At 37.7% G+C, this 18,921-nt stretch overlaps 1 protein-coding gene across 4 annotated transcripts in view; it reads left to right on the top strand.

Annotated features, from left to right (window-relative positions):
- The window catches only part of PIK3C2G (phosphatidylinositol-4-phosphate 3-kinase catalytic subunit type 2 gamma), a 266,459-nt gene extending 247,547 nt beyond the window's left edge, over nt 1-18,912 (top strand). For 3 of the 4 annotated variants that reach the window (XM_006192094.3, XM_032472849.1, XM_014565491.2), the window contains 2 exons: nt 8,607-8,732; nt 17,917-18,912. In XM_006192094.3, coding sequence (XP_006192156.2) covers nt 8,607-8,732; nt 17,917-18,069 — 279 coding nt within the window. In that variant the 3' untranslated portion in view covers nt 18,070-18,912. The remainder of the gene's footprint in view (nt 1-8,606; nt 8,733-17,916) is intronic. The other variant, XR_004317065.1, reaches the window with a different exon arrangement.
- The last annotated feature ends 9 nt before the right edge of the window (nt 18,913-18,921 follow it).

Here is an 18,921-nt window from a genome sequence, read left to right as displayed (position 1 = left end):
TGAATATCTTTTCTCTGTAAATTCTGCTGTCTGTAATACTTGATACTAAACTGAGAATGATCAAGTGATAAATGTTTGATCATCACATCTGTCTCACTTAAGAGTAAAGTTATTTCCTGCTGAGTATTATTGCTCTAAAGATTCAACAGCTCTGGACACTCACTATCTCCCCACTTACAATTTGCACTTAAAATAATTAAATATCTAGGAATAAATTTAACCAAGGAGGTGAAAGACTTGTACACAGAGAGCCATAAGGCATCAAAATAAATTGAAGAAGACAAAAATAAATGGAAAGATATTCCATACTCATGGATTGGAAGAAATAGCATTGTTAAAATGTCTCTACTACCCAAAGCAATCTACAGATTCAATCAATATTGAATCAATCCCTATCAAGATTCCAATGGCATTTTCCACAGAAACAGAACAAACAATTCTAAACTTTGTGTGGAACCACAAAGGACCCCAGATAGCCAAAGCAATCTTGAGAAAGAAGAACAAATTTATGGCAGATGCGCCAAGAATATACAATAAGGAGAAACAGTCTCTTTAATAAAAGTTGCAGGGAAAACTGGACAGCTACATGCTAAAAACTGACACTGAAGCACTGTCTTATACCATACACCAAAGTTAACTCAAAATGGATTAAAAACTTGAATGTAAGACTTGAAACCATGAAACTCCTAGAAGAAACAGGGAAAAGCCTCCGTGACATTGATCTTGGTGATGATTCTTGGATTTGACACCAGAAGCAAAGGCAACAAAAGCAAAAATAAACAGCTGAGACTGTAGAAGTCTACAAAGCTGTACCGCAAAGAAAACCATCAACAAAATGAAAAGGCATGAATGGGAGAACGTATTTACAAATCATGTATCTGGTAAAGGACTAAGGTTCAAAATATACAAAGACCTGATACAACTCAGCGAAAAACCAGATAATCCAAGTAAAAAATGGACAGATGATCTAAAAAGACATTTTTCCAAAGAAAACATCCAGATAGCCAACAGGTACATGAAAACGTGCTTCACATCACTAATCATTAGGAAGATGCTAATGAAAGCCACAATGAAGTATCACTTCGTGTATAGCATGGCTGTCATCAAAAAGACAAGAAATAACATGTTGGCAAGGATGTGGAGAAAAGGGAACCCTTCTGTACTGTTGGTGGGAATGTAAATCAGTAACAGCCACTGTGGGAAATAGTATGGAAGTTCCTCAAAACATTAAAAATAGAACTACCATATGATCCGGCATTTCTACTTCTGAGCACTTACTCAAAGAAAATGAAAATGCTAATTCAGAATGATGTGTGTACCTCCATGTTGATTGCAGCATTATTTGCTATGGCCAAGTCATGGAAGCAACCTAAGTGTTCATCAACGGATGAATGAATGAAGAAAATGTTGTATATCCATACAACAGAATATTATTCAACCAAAACAGAGAAGTAAATCTTGTCATTTGCAGCATCATGGATGGACCTTAAGGGCATTATGTTAAGTGAAGTAAGTCAGGCAGAGAAAGGCAGATACCCTCAGAGGTCACCTGTATGTGGAATCTAAACAAAATAAAACTTAGTTCACAGACACAGAGAGCAAACTGGTGGCCGCCAGAGGTGGGGATGGGTGGGTGAAATGGGTAAAGGGAGTCAAAAGGTCTAATCATCATTCCAGCCCTTTACAACTCAGTCCTGATTATCTGATCTAGCATACTGGCCAGAACACTCCAATTATTGATATGTGTACATCATATATCTGTGTCTTTATTTAAATCATGGTAAAACTGTTTAGTTGGACAGGATCAAGGCAAATATTTGAAGTATGTGGGTAAAAAACTCTTAGATTTTATCTCTAAATTACTAGTTTCTGCTTTTTGTAATCCATCTATTCCTCATACTGTCAAATATAACCTCATAAATCTAATCTTCTAGTATTTCTTCTGTTCTTCACAATTCCTCAGTAATCATTAACAAAACATAGTCTTTCTCTCTCATTTGTAGAGTTTTCTCAGCACTTGAGGCTAGAGGCTAAGGGTTAAGAAATGTGAAATCATTTAGAGTGGTTCAGTGCAATTGCAAAAAAAAAAATTAATTACCAGTTAACTCACAAACAGTTCTTCAACATTTGCTATTGAGTAGATTGCGAAAAATAAATGAGGTTTAATGCCTTCCTTGTTACATGTTATTAAGACTGAGAAATGGAAAACCTTTTCAAACTTCACAAGACACTTAGGTGATAAAGTCTGGAATCTTAATTAGAATTCTGGAGTTTTAGAAGCAATTCAGTTCACATGAATTGTGTCAGCAAAGGAATTCTATTTGCTAGCCTGTGACTTCTGTCTAGCTGTTAACTACACCAAGCTGAGGATTAAATTTTTTAAGTATATATATATATATATATATATATGACAAGATGATTGTGCCAATGAATTTGTTACTGCTTTGCAAGCAGAAACAACTTCGATCACTTTTCTGTGTCCTTTCACAGGCCACCCAAAGTGCTAGACACATGGTAGTCTGATTTTTGAGTTGACTTTCTTTCAAAGATGATTGGAAATCACCTATTGATGACAAGAGCTCTATTAGAGGCTTAAATTGGTATGAAATGAAGCAGAAGACAGCCCTAATTAAATTGATGAAGACCTGAAATCATCCCATTCTATATGAAGTAACACACCCAGGAAAATTGGAAAAGACCATTCCAGCATTTCTTTAACTGAGGCATATAGCAAACCATACTTCACAAGCACCTTTGTTATACTTCTATACTTTTATTCCACATTGTCATTTTATACCATGATGGCTCTTCAGGATGGCTAGCCTGAGTACCAAAGTTGCAATTTGGCAGGCGCATTGATGAGGAAAATGCTTTTTTATTATGTTGCTTTGTTTCTGGCATAGACCTCTGGTTTTGATAGTCCTATCACATCTTAATCATCATCAGTCGATTCCTACCAAAGCCTATATTATCCCATGATTGGAAACATTTAAGTTAAAAAAACTTTGATGGAAAATTCTCATAAATTATTCATCAGGAAGATAATAACCTATTAAATACAATTAAACCTTGAATTAATCTACAGACGTTTCCAAAGTGTCTGGTATTTTTAAACCATGTACCTTCATCACATTCCTGATAAAACTTGATGCAAAAGGTGCTCTTAATTTGAATTTGACAGTTTCCTTTGCATACTTTGTAGTCTATATAGGGTAGTGGTTAGGAACATGAGTTTTATAGAAAAAGCTCTTTGATAAAATTAAGACAATACTGGTTCAAAGTTTATTTTAAGAGAGCGCTTTAAATAACGTAAATATTCATTATGTGGTAGCTATTATTAATAGGTGTGAAAATTAAATATCTTCCTCATACACTCATATGAAAATACTGCAGGGTTGCTGGCATGCCCTACAATGTGAGATGGCTTTATTTACTTTACAAATGGTTTATATTGTGCTTTGTTTTTAATACCAACATGCTACCTGCTTAGTTCCTTCTCAATTTTGACAAATTAACTGTATCTTCAAGGTACTTTTATTCATTCACCATACGAACAACCAAAGTAGCACTGAAAACCATTTGAAATGCTGTGTTGCAGTCTGCGACAAGAAATGGAGGCAGAAAATTGGTATTTTTAATTATTACCAATACTGTTTAGAAGTCAACCTTGTAAATGATGACTTGTTAGTATACATACATTTTAATTTTTATAACTTAAAGTAATGACTAAGCCAAGGATCCCCTATATTTCATCTCCAGTTGAGAAAGAAGTCTTCCACCAGTGAATGCTAAGAATTTCCTAAAGCTTTCATTTCTAATCTTTTCATCTAAAGGGACCCCTTTTTAAACTTAAAAAAAAAAATTGATCTCTCAGGTATCATTAAAGTCCTTTTGCTAGCTTTTAGATTTAAATACAAAATAGTTTTTTAAACTACTGTAAATGCAGTAGTGCTTTTAAATATTAAAATTCGGTTAACAAAAGCACCTACATATATTTCAAAAACTAGCAGCAAACATGCATGTGACATATTTATTTCCCCTGCAGGGAGTGCGTGGTGCTTAAGTGGGTGCAGCCCCCTGCCTCCACGCCAGGGTCCCCACAAGGCACTCCTCCAGTTGAAGTGAATGTACCTATTTCTGCTTCTTCCATGTACTCCACGAAGAGGGGCATGGATGAGAAAACCTGTAGGAGGCTGAGAGGGGGCACAGGAATGTAGCACAAAAGTATGACTTGAGTTCACACTCCACCATCTGTTAGGCTCCCAAGAAGTTGTCAGGTCATCATGAGCTCCTAGAAGGAGATTTAAATAGCCTGCTGTTTTTATTGTCAAGATTTCTAATGAGTTAGAGAAATCCAGAGAGGTGGGGAGGACCATCACAGAAGAGTAAACGAGGCTTCAGGAAAAGAGGACAGCAGTCAGAGCTCACGTCTCCACGTAGAGGGAATGGTGACCACGGAGTCGTTCTGAGACCGAGCACAAGTACTTATGGTACAAGTCGAACCTAGCTCCCATAGGAACAAGATGGGGTAAGAAAGGGGAGTAAGTCTAATTGTCTAACATGATCTGAGAGATGAGATAAAGTCAAAAGTTTTAGAAGTGGGCCATTAGGGTATTGGATATAACAGACAGACCTTGACGCGAGTATTCCTGATGCAGCGACGCGCACGGGAAGAGCAGCTCGGGCAGAGGGGTGCCTTCCAGCAGCTGAACACTTGGGGTGAGCACCTGGGACAGACCTCGGAAGCAGCCCCCAGGACACATCCACCTTACCCTGCGGTGGGCTCTGTGCTGCTTGGTATTACAGTAAGAAATACACAATAAGTAAGAGAAACTACACGAATGAAATATTGGGAACTTAGGAAGACTTCTTTTTTTATATTGTATTATAAATAATGACTCAACAAATAGCCATGAAGTACGTTCAGAGAGCTATGCACTATGACTAAATAGCTCGCTCACTCAGTCATTTGGTAACTGTTTATCTAGTACTCACTGTCTGTCAGGTGCTGCGCCACAGACAGGACTTCCAGGAAGGAAGGGAATGCTATGAGAGGAAGCCTTGGCTATGAAAGGGAAGAAATGAATAAAGTACGGGAAAGCCCAATCTCAAGTGAGGATTTTAAATTTTTAATTGGAGTCTCAGAAATATATTGAAAGCTTAGGAAGACGGAAATGAGGGTGAGGGTAGGAGAGTAGTGAGTAAACACTGGAGCAAAGCCTAAAGGAAAGGTGGGGGGAGCGGAGGTGGGTAACAAGACCTGGGTTTTCCTTTTAAGTAATTTCTTATAAGGAAGCTAATACATATATAAAACTATTTTCAAACATAGAAAATAAGTATTTTAACAGAAAATCTAGAATATATAAAATTTGGAGTTAGTATGAGCGACAAAATGAAATTTGGATGACTTCACATCATCTTCTGAGCATAGTAAAAAATATTAGCCAGAATTCTGGAATAAAGTGGGAGTGCTTCTTGACCTCAGCGCACCGTGAATAAAACGTCCTCTGAGCGACACGAGAAAACTTCTTGTTTAGACTAAGCCTCAGACGAAGAACTTTGTGTCCCCAAAGTGCTAAGTCTTTGTAGAGGTCTAAAATGCTACCAGAGTAAAAATCCTAGGGTAAGACAGACAAGTAGGAGTTATTTAATCATTTTAAAGTTTAATTCACATAAACATCAGGGCAAAAGGTGAAATGAGAAGTATTGATGAAGAGAGAGCTAGTGATTTCTTCAGTAAATCAGGTGAGATCTTTAAGGAGCGGGACATAGTGCCAGTCAAAAAAGAAAAAAAAAAATGTTGCTAAGACAGCTGATTTGGGGGGGGTTGGGGGAGAGCAGCAGGAAGGATTCTGTCAAAGACCTGAGAAATCTACGTCTGCATTTGCTGCTGCTGAGCAGACGAAGTGTGCTGCTCAGATCTCCTGCATCCCTGATTTCAATTGTTCTGTTATTCTAAACGCTCCAGGATATTCGAGGGTCTTGTCAAAGACACTAATTGGAAACAGAAACCCAAACCTTTAGTTGCTAAATGCTTGGTGAAGGCTGGTATACAAAATTTTTCTCCCCTCCCTTCTGATTGGGAGTTTATTCCTCAGAAGGGAATCCTTGAATGTTTTGAGAAGTAAACCAACAGGATCAAAGCAGCTTTACAGGAAGGTTAAATACAACAGTGATGATGTACGGGGTGGATGAAGGAATAAAGTGGGAAGACTGGGGCATAAAAAAGTAATTAAAGCCTAATATAATTAATTAGGGAATAAAAATCTGTGGTGGCAGATGCACCAGGGCAAAAGGGGAGGATATTGATCTTGGCGCGTACTTGGATTTGAAGATCGATGACCGGGGAGATGCTGGAGAAAAGAAATAGTATCATTTAATACAAATTAACACATTGGAAAAATCTGTCTTGGAGTGGTGAAAAAGGATAGAAGATAGATTGTGGTTAGAGTTTATATAAAGGTGCCTGTGGAAATATTTACAGGTCGCTAGCCTGAGATGTTAGGAGCGAATTAGAGATTCTTGTTTGGGAGTCATCTACATCAGTGGTTCTCAACTGGGGCCAATTTTGCCCCCCTAGGTGACATTTAGCAATGTCTGGGGACGTTTTTGGTTGTCACAACTGGGAGGATGGTGCTATCTGGTAGGCAGAAGTCAGTGATGCTGTTAAAACATCCTCAGTGCACAGAACAGCCCCCTACAACAAAGAATTATTTGGCCCCAAATGTGAATGGTGCCAAGGCTGAGAAACCCTGCTCACATGTCGTAGTACATTAGGGAGACCTCGTCCAATCAGTGCGCATAATGTATTCTTGTTCAAATTACAGAAAATAAAAATAGTAGCAAACATCTATTCACTCTTACTCTATTTCAGGCACTGTACTCACGTGGTTTATTTTATTTAATCTTTTGAATGCTATGAGATAGGTATCACCTTGATCCCCATTTAACAGGTTAGGAAACTGATCCACTGAAAAGTTCAGATACCTACCAAAAGCCACACAGCTGGCAAACGTGGGGGCGCAGACTGCAGCCAGAAAGTCCATTTCCAGAACCACCACGATGGAGCATACACTGATTATAGGTATGGCATCCTCAAGCCCCATGGTAGACAAGACAATTACACAAAGCAGAAACACTCTGCTCCCTTAGTTCTTCACACACACACACACACACACACAAAATCCACTCTCTCAAATATTAATAGCACTGTTTTTCGGTGTCACTGAAGATTCCATTATGCCACTGATACATTTCAGATCTCCTCCTCTTGGTGGAGGTTTTCGAGGCAAAGGCTACCTTGAGCTCCGTCTAACGCAGCAGTTGTTTTGACAGTTGTAGCACTTTGACATGTGGGCGTGTCCAGATATCGTCTATCTAATTTGTAAATAATAATAAAGAGCCAGATTTTCTTAATGACATAATCTTTGCCATGTAATTAGAATGGAATAAAAGTTAGCCCTATAATAATATATATCACATTTCCTTACTTTCCAGTATGCTTTTTGGAATGCCACAGAAAGATGTAAAATTAAAGCTAGTGTCATTGGGGGTGGCACTGGGTGTTCACATGTGACTGTCGCCATGATTCAGAATATGAAAATATTTGTTGAAAATTACTGATTTAATCGTTAAAATGTATTCGCCAAGATAAGCATTTAATTCCTCAATTTTGACTTTTAAATCATCCTCTTTAAATACAAATTACACAAACATTTCTCATTTTATCAAACTAGATATTCACAGTTTTAGTACAGTTTACTCTCCATTTGGTCCCAAAGATAGAATCCATTTCTTGGAAGTATGGTGATTTCCAGATTTTAAAACAGAGTACTCATTCTTCAAATAACATATTAAGAAATAAAAATATCCGTATTGAAAAGAGTGGAAAAGGAGAGACGTTCTGAAGCCAGATTGGGGAAGCTGAGGGGCAGAAGGGTTGTCAGGACAAACTAGGGAGGGGGTTGGTGTCATTGATTAAACCATGAGTCAGCAGCCTAGGCAATTTGGGGGCTCCATAGAACACAATTTTAAAAGGATTATCCAATATATTTTAGTGTAATTTAGACCATAAAATCATTAAAACTATCTTAAAATCTTCTAAGTATATTAAAGTTGTAGTTGTAACTGAGATTTTAATTAAATTCTGTTTTTAAATGTGATATAATACACATTTACTTATCATGAAATGCTGCATCATATTTTATTGTGTTAAACGTGAATTTTTTTATTTTCAAGTGGTGTACAGTATCCTGAGGCGCTCAATTCCTGTCTCTGCCCATGGCTTATTTTCATCTCTTGACCATTTCTGTCAAAAATGCAAATTTAGTTTTCATTATAAAAAATGAAAGTAAATTATATTTAATGGGCTTTTAAATGTAGTTCTCTGACACAACATTCAAGATGGATGATTTTCCTCTTTTAAACTGTATTTTGGGATTATTTTTGAGCAATGATGTATTTCTTTTGATTGTTCCCTTATTTTTCTGATAAACAGTGACTATAATAAATCTTGATCCTGCCTTTGGTCTAGATATTTAGTAGCTGTGCATTTGTTTTCTTTGATAGCCACACACATTAATATTTATAACCATTTTCCTCTGCAGCATCTCCCAGATGGCTCGGCGCCCAGTGCACATGCTGAATTTTATCTTTTACCATATCCCAGTGAAGTTCGTAGGAGGAAAACAAAATCTGTTCCAAAATGTACCGACCCCACTTACAATGAAATTGTAAGTATGATTCATCTCTCGTCCAGTTGTTTTGTACTTTTCTTACCATTTTTCAGCTTAGCAACCAAATATGCAAAATCTGCAGTAATTGGCAGCATCAGTCCATAAAGGGAAGACACTTCCCAAAATAGCCACTGTATGCTGATCACTGTTCCTGATGCTGTAGGAACTGGAAACTACAGATACTGCTTTCAAAGCACTTATGAATCAATTTTCAAATTGAGGTTAGCTTCCAGCAAGAGCCCAAGAGTCCATGGCATGCTTTTCGCTTACAAACGTTATCCCCAATTTTATCTTACTTTCTCTAACCTTATTTTTCTTCACCTGGTTTTCCTTACCTGATAACTTTATCATGGTCTAACCATCATATAAAATCTCCTTTGAAAAACTGAAACAAAAAAGCAAGTACAAAATACAAATTAAATCAGAGTTAATTTATATTATATACAGCTCTCTAATTCATTTGTATTATATGATTGAACATCCAATCCTCTGATTCTTTCTGTGGCAAACCCTACATTATTCTCTTGTTTCCATCCTTCCTCATCTCCTCTGACCCTTGCTCAGTTGATTATTTGCTCATCCTTTTCTTAAGGCTGTCTCATCCCCTGAATCCTCAACTCAGAAATCTTAAAACAAGACAAACTCCTCAACTCAGCCTTCCTGAAGCATCCAAATTTTCTTTCCCTCACTAACTCCTCCAGACTTTTGCAAAATTAACTCACATTTCCTGCTCTCACTTCGTCACTGTCCTCCTCGCTCTTAATCCTTTGCAGTGTGGATTCTGACCTTGAGTGATGCTGCTTTATTCAAATGGCATCAAGACTCCTAATTGCTCGGTGCAGTGAGCCATGAGGCTCTCCTCTCGCAAACAGTTAGACAGCAGCGCTGTTGGCTGTGCCCTCCTTCTTGACACCTCCCTTCTGCTTCTTGCATTCTACCTTTTCTTAATTCCCTTCTATTTTCTCTAACCACTCCCTCATTTTCCTTCATTGTAATTCGTCTGGAAATATTTATCTGCTGGAGTTCCCTGATGTACCCTCATCTTCTCTTGATATATACACTCAAAATTATCTTATGGATCGACAAGATTTTCATTTACCACCTGTATATAGGTTGCATCTGAGTTTATTCCTCAAACCCTGGCTTCTCTCCTAAGCTTTTAACCTATACTTCTGTCTGATTATTAAAGGGCGCTTTCCAGATGTCTCCTAGGCACTTTTAAACTGGGTTTTCCTCCTGTTTGCCATTTCAGAAGATACCTTCTAATGGCATCACCCTCTCCTGCCCTCACGTGTCCAGCTAATCCCCACGTTTGGTCAGTGCTTCTTGTGCATCCACCTGCCTCTTCAGTCCATCACCTCCTCTCCGTCCCGTCGCTACTTCTTTGTTTTAAGGTCTTTGTAACTTTGGCTGTTATAGTAGCCTCCTCTCCACCTCCTATCTTGTGTTTTTCAATTAAATCATTCAAATTTCTATCTAAGTGTCAAAAACTACTCATATTTATTATTCTCCTATTTGACTTTTTTCAAATGTTCCTCATTGCCTACTGGCTAATGTCCAAAAATCCTAAATATGGCATTCACAGCCCTTAAAATTTGACTCAGTGATTTTCCTGAGTTGTCTCTTGGAGCAATACCATCCTTATATACTTTAAATGTTTATTTTGTTTTGAGATAATTGTAGATTCACAAGCAGTTGGAAGAAATAATATACAGAGAATTCAAACACCCTTCACCACTTTCCTGAAGTGGTAACACTGCGCATGACTACTGACAGTATCACAACCAGGAAGTTGACGTTGGTTCAATCCAGTGACCTTATTCAGATTTCATCACTTGTACGTGTGTTCGTGTGTGTGTGTGTGTGTGTGTGTGTGTGTTAGTTCTATGCATTTGTATCACATGTATAGGTCTGTGCGACCACCACCACAGTCGGGATAGAATGTTCCATCACAAGGATTCCTGGTGCCTCCCCTATTATAGCCACACCTGGCACCCCATCCCCAACCCCTGGAAGCTATTAATCTATTCTCTAGCTCTATAATTTTGTCATTTCAAATGTGATATAAATGGAATCATACAATTTGTAACATTTTGAGATTGGCTTTTTTTTCAGTCACCATAATTCCCTAGAGATGCATCCAAGTGGCTGAATGTATCGATAGTCTGTTCATTTTCACTGCTAAGTGGTAGTCATGGCATGGAGGTATGAGAGTTTCTTTAACTGTTTACCCATTACAGAACCTCGCGGTTATTTTTAATCTTAGGGCTATTGCAAACAAAACTGCTGTGAACACTGATGTATAGGTTTTGGTGTAAATGTAAGTTGTAATTTCTCTATGGCAAATGCTCAAGATGTAATTACTGGGGTACATGGTAGTGCCATATTTAGTTTTTCAAGAAATTGCCATACTCTTTTTTTTAATACTGTTTCATACTACCACCTGCAATGTATGTGCATCTTTGCCAGCATTTGGTGTTATCAGTATTTTTAATTTTAGTTCTTTTGAAAGGTATAGAATTATACCTTATTGTAGTTTTGATTTGTATTTATCTAGTAACTCATGATGCTGAATTTCTTTTCACGTGGTTACTTGCCATCTGCATATCCTCTCTGATGAAATGTCTCTTCATATCTTTGCTCATTTTCTAATTAGTTTGCATTTTTACTGTTGACTTTTGAGATTCTTTATATACCATGGATACTAGCCCTTGGTCAGGTATGTGGTTTGCAAATATTTTCTCCAAGTCTATAGCTTGTCTTTTCATCTTTTTCTCAGGGTCTTAACAGAGTAAAAGTTTTTAATTTTGATGAAATCCAATTTCTCAATTTTTTTTCCTTTATAGACTGCATATTTGGTGTCAAGTCTAGGAATACTTCACCTAGCACTAAGTCCTAAAGATTCTTCTCCTGTACTTTTTCTAAATGTTTTACAATTTTACATTTCATATCTAATTTTTGAGTTAATTGTTGAATAAAATGTAAGGTTTAAATTGAGGTTCACTTTTTTTTTTGCCTATGAATGCCAAATAGTCTAGCAGCGTGTTTTGAAAAGGCAGTTCTACATTAAACGTCTTTTGCACCTTTGACACAGATGAGTCAGGAACGTTTGTTTGCTCATGCCCTTCCATTGCCCCCTGCTTTGTCATGTTCTCTGGTCACTTCAGACAGCTTGTCATTGCCTGAATGACCCCTGTGTCCTCTGTGATGAGTGCGTGTAGCCGTTCATCCTCCTGCCCTTCTCGGCCAACCAGAACCTCATCTCGGATACAGACTCTGGACCACTCTCTCCTCCTTACCTCTTACACCACGCTTACCATCTCATGCTTAGTCCTACACGTTTTTTTTTTTTTCTTTTAGTACATTGAAAACTTCTTGAGGACAAGGAAAATGTCTTATCTTTCTTAGTATCTTTGAAACTTAGCTACTTCTAAAAAGATTTGTCAAATTCAATTATTTGGGGTAGTTTTATAAGTGATACTTTATGTGTATGAAACACAGAACTACCAAACATGTGTATATATTCTCATACATACATAATTTAGCAAGGAAAGATATTCTGACATCTTATTATTTGTCATGACGTCAACAGCTAGAGATATACACCTTCCAACTACATGTCAACTAGTTTCCGTGCTCTCTGTGGACAGGACCCCCCACATCAGTTCCAATAAGCTTCTCCGATTCCATGCTGTACTTCAGCATTTGTAATCTAAGGAAACACATAATGGTAAAAAGCCACTAACAATTCAGGAGTTTAAATAAATTTGTGTTTTATTGATTTCAAGCTATATGTACTATAAAAAACAGCAATAAATGCACATGCATGGAGATTATTTTATAATGCTTGTTGCGCCCATAAATTTCCTGATGGCTTGCAATAATTCTGAGTTCTCATACATTCATGGCCTATTGATTAGAAATCACTGCAATGCTTTCTCCACGAGCCCGTACTCGCAGCTTGGACACACACTGTCTATACACTGAACACATTTAAAATTGTTTCAAAAACAATCGTCCATGGGCTGTAGTCTATGCAAAATCCAATTTACACATAACTCAAATGAGCAGAAATGTGAATTAATGCGTGGGTTAGTGACTATTTTCACAGTAATGACCATTATGTAAACAAATTTGGCAGGGAAGCTGGTTGAATTTAGAAAGTCATGAGAAAAAAAACCTACAATATTTTAATTTTTCTCCCATTGTGTTGTGTGTCTGTATCAATACAACAAGAATCTTTATTTATAAGAAATGCAAAAAAAAGTGCACTTGTTTTGACTCTGGCTTTACTATCTCTCCCCCTCAGCTGCTGTATAGGTCCCTATCTCTGTGCCAAATCCCTAAATTATTTCTGTACATTCTCGGCAGTACCTTATAGAGTCATCCCTAACCCCACCATGTCCACAGGGGATTGGTTCCAGACCTCGGAGGGTACCAAAGGTCACAGACGCCCAAGTGCCTTCTATAAAATGGCATAGTATTTGTATATAACCTATGCACATCCTTTGTATACTTTAAGTCATTTCCAGATTACTTACAGTACTTGATACAATGTAAATCTATGTAAATAGTTGCCAGTGCACAGAAAATTCAACTTTTGCTTTTTGGAACTTTCTGAAAAAGTTTTCCCCCGAATATTTTCTGATTCATGATTGACTGAGTCCATGGATGCAGAACCCATGGATACAGAGGGCCAACTGTCTGTGCTTTCTAGGGAGCCCAGTAAGTCATCACGTGTCACCTGCCTTGTTTTTCACTTCTCCCGCGCTTTGCTGCCCGAGTACAGCAGCCACTCCGCACAGCTGGGATTTCTCCAACTGCCAGGTCCGTGCAGTGTTCTGCAAGTGGGAGAGAATGCCCCTGCTCCCCGTTCTGTATAAATCTCTTAGAGGAATACAAAGGGGATATCACGTTGCATCACCAATGTCTTACAGAGCTTTTCATGAAAATAGTCCTTTCAATTTGTATTCATGTTCCTCTCTCGCCCTAATACCCAGACCTGAGAGGGGCTGGGTCAGGAGCACTGCCAAGTGTCCCTTCATATCCACCCTTCAGACACTAAAGCTTTGATACAGGGCCAAGCTTCTCTACCTGACCTTTCCCAGAGTGAGTCCCAACAGGCTCTTCCAGCAGAAGACCCCTGTCGTGTGCAAACCCCTGCGGTCGACATGACGGGGCTCAGGACGGTGCAGGGCTGGCCAGTCGGGGGCTCAGGGAGCTGCCTTTAAGAAGCAGAGCTGGGGTTCTGACTGCGATGCCGTTGCACTTTTTTTTTTTCATTGAAGTATAATCGACTTACAATGTTGTGTTAGTTTCTGGTGTACAGCACAGGGATTCGGTTATATACATATATATTCGTTTTCATATTCCTTTTCACTATAGGCTAACACAAGTTATTAAACATAGTTCCTGGTGCTCTAGAGCAGGACCCTGCAGTTTATGCCATTGCTCTTTCTACTCCACTACCTTTGGCGTCTGGTTAAAACCATCATTTTTTTTAATGACTTATTAGAAAAACCGATTTTACTTTAAAGCAGAATTATACTGCTATAGCCCATGTATCCCGTACATTGTATTCCTTTCTTAGGTATTATCCTACTGTAAAGAATGAAGGGGAGCTTAGAAAGGGTGGAACGAGAACGTTCTACGTGTCTTACATGCCGGGAAATACCATGCAGGTCCAGCATGGGGGAGGCGTGCCGAACACTCAGGAAGCAGTGGCTCCTGTTGACTATATTGTCCTCTCATTTGATACTCATAACAGGACAACTCTATTTATAAATGAAGACACTGAGTCCCTGAGGTAAATATTTTGGCCAGGGTTATGTAACTAGATTTCAAGTCCTGACCTGCCCGACTCCGAAGCCCGTACTGACCCCAATAAGCTATCCTGCGTAATCCCTCCCTCTCTCCACCCCTAGAGTTCTGGTCTTGCTGGCTTTGCACTTTCCCTTCATCGTCCCATCTCCCACTCCTCGTCCCGCCAGCCCGAAGCACAGTTCAGTTTCCACGTCGTTTTTCTCCCATTGCCATCATTCAAATACACTTCAGAATTATTTACTAGACCCTGGTGTCAAATAACATACAGTGAATGCTTATATATGTTAATAGATACTAATCACCCTAAACAACATTTTTCTACTTATGTGACAGTTTTAAACCTACAAATTCAGTGTTAGTCAGACGGCAGTGAAGACTTGACACACGCCTATGGATACAAAGTATTATGAAGTGAAATTAAAAGAGCTGTGCATTTTTTGGTTCTGTTTCTGTTAAGACAGAATACATATTAAGTCATTTGGTGAAAAGTCTCAAAGAATATAATCATCTGTGTACTTCTCTAGCACTACCCACTAATTATTCATTGCCTAGCAAGAAAAAAGTGCTTATGTTTTTAACGTTACAGATGCAGTAAAGCAATTAAAATAGATATATATCATCTATGATGTGCAATGATTGCATGTTTATAAAACTTCAGTCACTTTCAAGAAAATAGCTTTTGCATAATGAAAGCACAGGAAAAAGAAATCCCTAAAGTAATATAAACTTTGGATTTCAAATGTTTGTATCTTAACCGGGAAGGCAATTAATCCCTGACATCACTTATTAGAGAATTTTGGCTTCCTAAATACCTAGGAGACTCAGTTTTGTCTACAACTGTTATCTCCTGTCAACTAAGGGAAAATACCAAGGAACGACTGTTCTTTTTGTGTGTATTTGATAGATTTTTTCAGCTATCATTTATTAGTGTTTACCATGTACCAGGCTTTGTAGTAAGGCTTATATTCATGATCTCATTTTATTCTTCCCCATAGTGCTAAAAGGGAAATATTATGATCACCATATTCAAATGAGAAAACACATACAGATGGTGCCCAAGTTATGATGGTTCAATCTGCAATTTTTTGAGTATGTGTTCAGTAGAAACCACACTTTGAATTTTGATCTTTTCCTAGGTTATCGATACGCAGTAGGATGCTCCATCCTGATCTGGGCAGCGGCAGGGAGCCACAGCTCCCAGCCAGCCCCACAATCATAAGGGTGAACAGCCAATGCACTGACAACCATTCTGTACCCAGACAACCATTCTGTTTTTCACTTTCAGTACAGTATTCAATAAATTACATGAGACATTCAACACTTCATTATAAAAGAGGCTTTGTATTAGACGATTTTACCCAACTGTAGGCTGACAAGTGTTCTGAGCACATTTAAGCTAGGCAAGGCTAGGCTACGACGTTTGGTAGGTCACGTGTATTAAATGCATTTCCGACTTTCAGTATTTTCAGTTTACCATGGGCTCATTAGGATGCAACCCCATTGTAAATCAAGGAAGATCTGTAGTTGACAACAGATTCTTGTAAATATAAATCATTGATACGTTTCTTAGAAATTTACATCTTTAGTACTAATTTATATGATTCACAGAGTTAAGCCAGACTTTTCCAAAAGCCTAATTCTTAGGGTTATTCCATTTTTCTTTACACACAGTAACACTTTGAGGTTCCCTTCATCTATTTTCTCTGTAAAATAGGAGATGAGTTCATCGGCTGAGGTGTTGTCAGGAGGAAAACGGAGACTAGTTTAGACAGTTCAGAATAACCACTGTGGAGAGAAGGAAAAGCTTACCCCGAAGTCCTGGGGAGACAAGCGTTCAGGCTGAGATAAACGTGGTTCACGGAGTTCACACTGGTCATCCTGTTGCAATTAAAGAAGATGAATGACATTGGTAGGGTTTTGAAATTTTTCAGGCAGTCCTTAAAATCCTTTACTATCCAGGGGAACTCAATAAATTCAATGGAATCATTTGAATGAGCATAAACATTTGAATAAACTTAAAAGGTAATCTCCTGTCTGGAATGGGGGAGTAAAAGCCTAGAAGAGTAGGGAGCCAGGAGTTGTCTCGTGAAGCAGGGTAGGCTGGACAAACATATTACATTGTATCTCATGTCACTTGATTGAATTATTATTTACTTGATAAGTAAATCATTGTTCAGAGCAGCTAACAGATTGAGCTGGAATGAAATTTCATTGCTAATGGGTTCATAAATGGTAGGCAGATGTGGTGCAGTGGGCCAGCGACCACATCCATACACACCGAGCAGGCCTCGCAATGGACTCAACAAACTTCCCTCTCATCTTGTTTCCTCTGATTCTGTTTTTGCACATATAGAGAATGCGTCTATCTTGTAGCTTAGCTATAAAGAGCAAGCAAATTCGTGCCATCCTATGAAACTCTTTTTGTAAATGTGTTATAAGGAGTTTCCATGGCAACCATGTTGGATTTATACACAGCTCTCCCCTCCTTTGATGATGGATAACTAATTTCTGGATAGTACTACACTTTTAAAGTTTCTTTACCACCACAGGCACCCGGTGGTAATGCCTATGACTTACATCTTGTATATCATAAAATACAGTTCAACAGCTCTCTTCTTTAAAAATATTTATATGACTAGTAAGTGAAAAAGAGCAAGACATAAAACTGTACACACAGCATAATTACAGCTCAGATTCTTGAAAAGCGATTATATATAGAAAACAAACAGTACATCAAAATGTTAACTGTAATTACCTCCTAATGGTAGAAATACAGATTCTTCCTTTTTCATTTATTCTCTTTTGTTTCATCCCCATGTTTTATTTAATGAGCATGTATTTTCATAACTAAAAATTAAACAATTTTAAATAAATTAAAGTCACCGTACAGTGACTTCTTCACACGTAGAAGGAAATATTGTTGCTCTACATTAAATTAACACAAGGAAATCGTGGAGATCGGTCTGCTTTCCTCATTAGCCTTCAACAAAGAAAGATAGTGTTCAAGGTCCCGTGTTGCACAGTAAATTCAAGGACAGTTAAAAGGTGATGGGTATTTAAATTTCTTCATGGAGAATGATTTTACAGTCTTATTAAATTTGGGATAGACAATTACTAATGGAATCAGAGTAAATTCTCAGCTTCTTAGAGAAATATTTTGTCATTAAACCTCTCTATGTTAGCAGAACCTTTAGCTCTTCAGGATTAGAGTTAGAAGCGACAGATTCTAGTAACATTAACCTATCCATTCCAAGGTGCCAGATATTATTTAGCATGCAAATATTTTCATTAAAAGCAATAGTATTAAGATACATTTAAGCATATCTGATATATATTTTCATTTTCTATCCCTTTTCAGGTTGTATATGATGAAGTCACAGAGCTCCAAGGACATGTCTTAATGCTTATCGTGAAGAGCAAAACCACGTTTGTAGGAGCAATTAATATCCAACTCTCTAGTGTCCCACTCAATGAAGAAAAATGGTATCCACTAGGAAACAGTATGATTTGACCATTGCTGTGGACATATGCATTCATTAACTACTTGTATTTTTTCACCTTGGGCCTCTCTATCACAATAGATCAGGACATTTTTGTTACCAAAGATAACGTGGTGTACTAAACACACAAAGAGAAATCAGAATCAGTCTTTTATAGTTATTTATTCTCTGGCTGTGCTTCTTGGTTTTCTAAGTTTCACTGATTTCTTAGAAATCAATTTCTCCAATTGACTGTGTAAAATTCAGTACATAAAATTTTAAAAGGACGTTTAATTTTAATGTCTTTTAAATCATACATGCATTCACATTTTAATTGTGTGCCTACAGTTATGCAATGCTTTTCATGTATTTTCCAAAAAAAGACAAGCAAATAAGTAAATCTCATCAAGTACTTTGAGACCTAAGTAAATCTGTAACGAGTTTTTAAAATTTGAATTAAATATATGAACTTACATATCCACTTATAAGCTTATTATTGAGGGTTAGTAAGCTCCAAGAGAATGCTGTATTATTTTTCTATCAGAAAAACCAAACATAAATGCCTGAAGTTCTTAAATCCAATTTTTGAGAGAAACTTCTTTGTAGTTTTCCCCCTCTTCACCACCAGTCAATTCATGGTCACTGGATCTCACCCAGCCAGAGGCATTGTCACGGAGGGCTCAAACTGTATGGCCTTGGAACCCAGAATGCATCATAAGAATACTTTGCTGGTACAAGTATTTCCAGAGGGTTGTTACTTTGAAAGATGTATCATTCAACAAATGTTTATGCACTACCAAAAAATATGGAATTTTAATAACTCCTGAAAAATGGAATCCAGTCCATAAATTCTCTCAATAAAACGTTCACTAAAAGTAAGCAAT

This window comes from Camelus ferus, chromosome 34, assembly GCF_009834535.1.
Source record: "Camelus ferus isolate YT-003-E chromosome 34, BCGSAC_Cfer_1.0, whole genome shotgun sequence".
NCBI classification, from domain to species: Eukaryota; Metazoa; Chordata; class Mammalia; order Artiodactyla; family Camelidae; genus Camelus; species Camelus ferus.
This window is presented reverse-complemented; position numbering and strand designations above follow the sequence as displayed.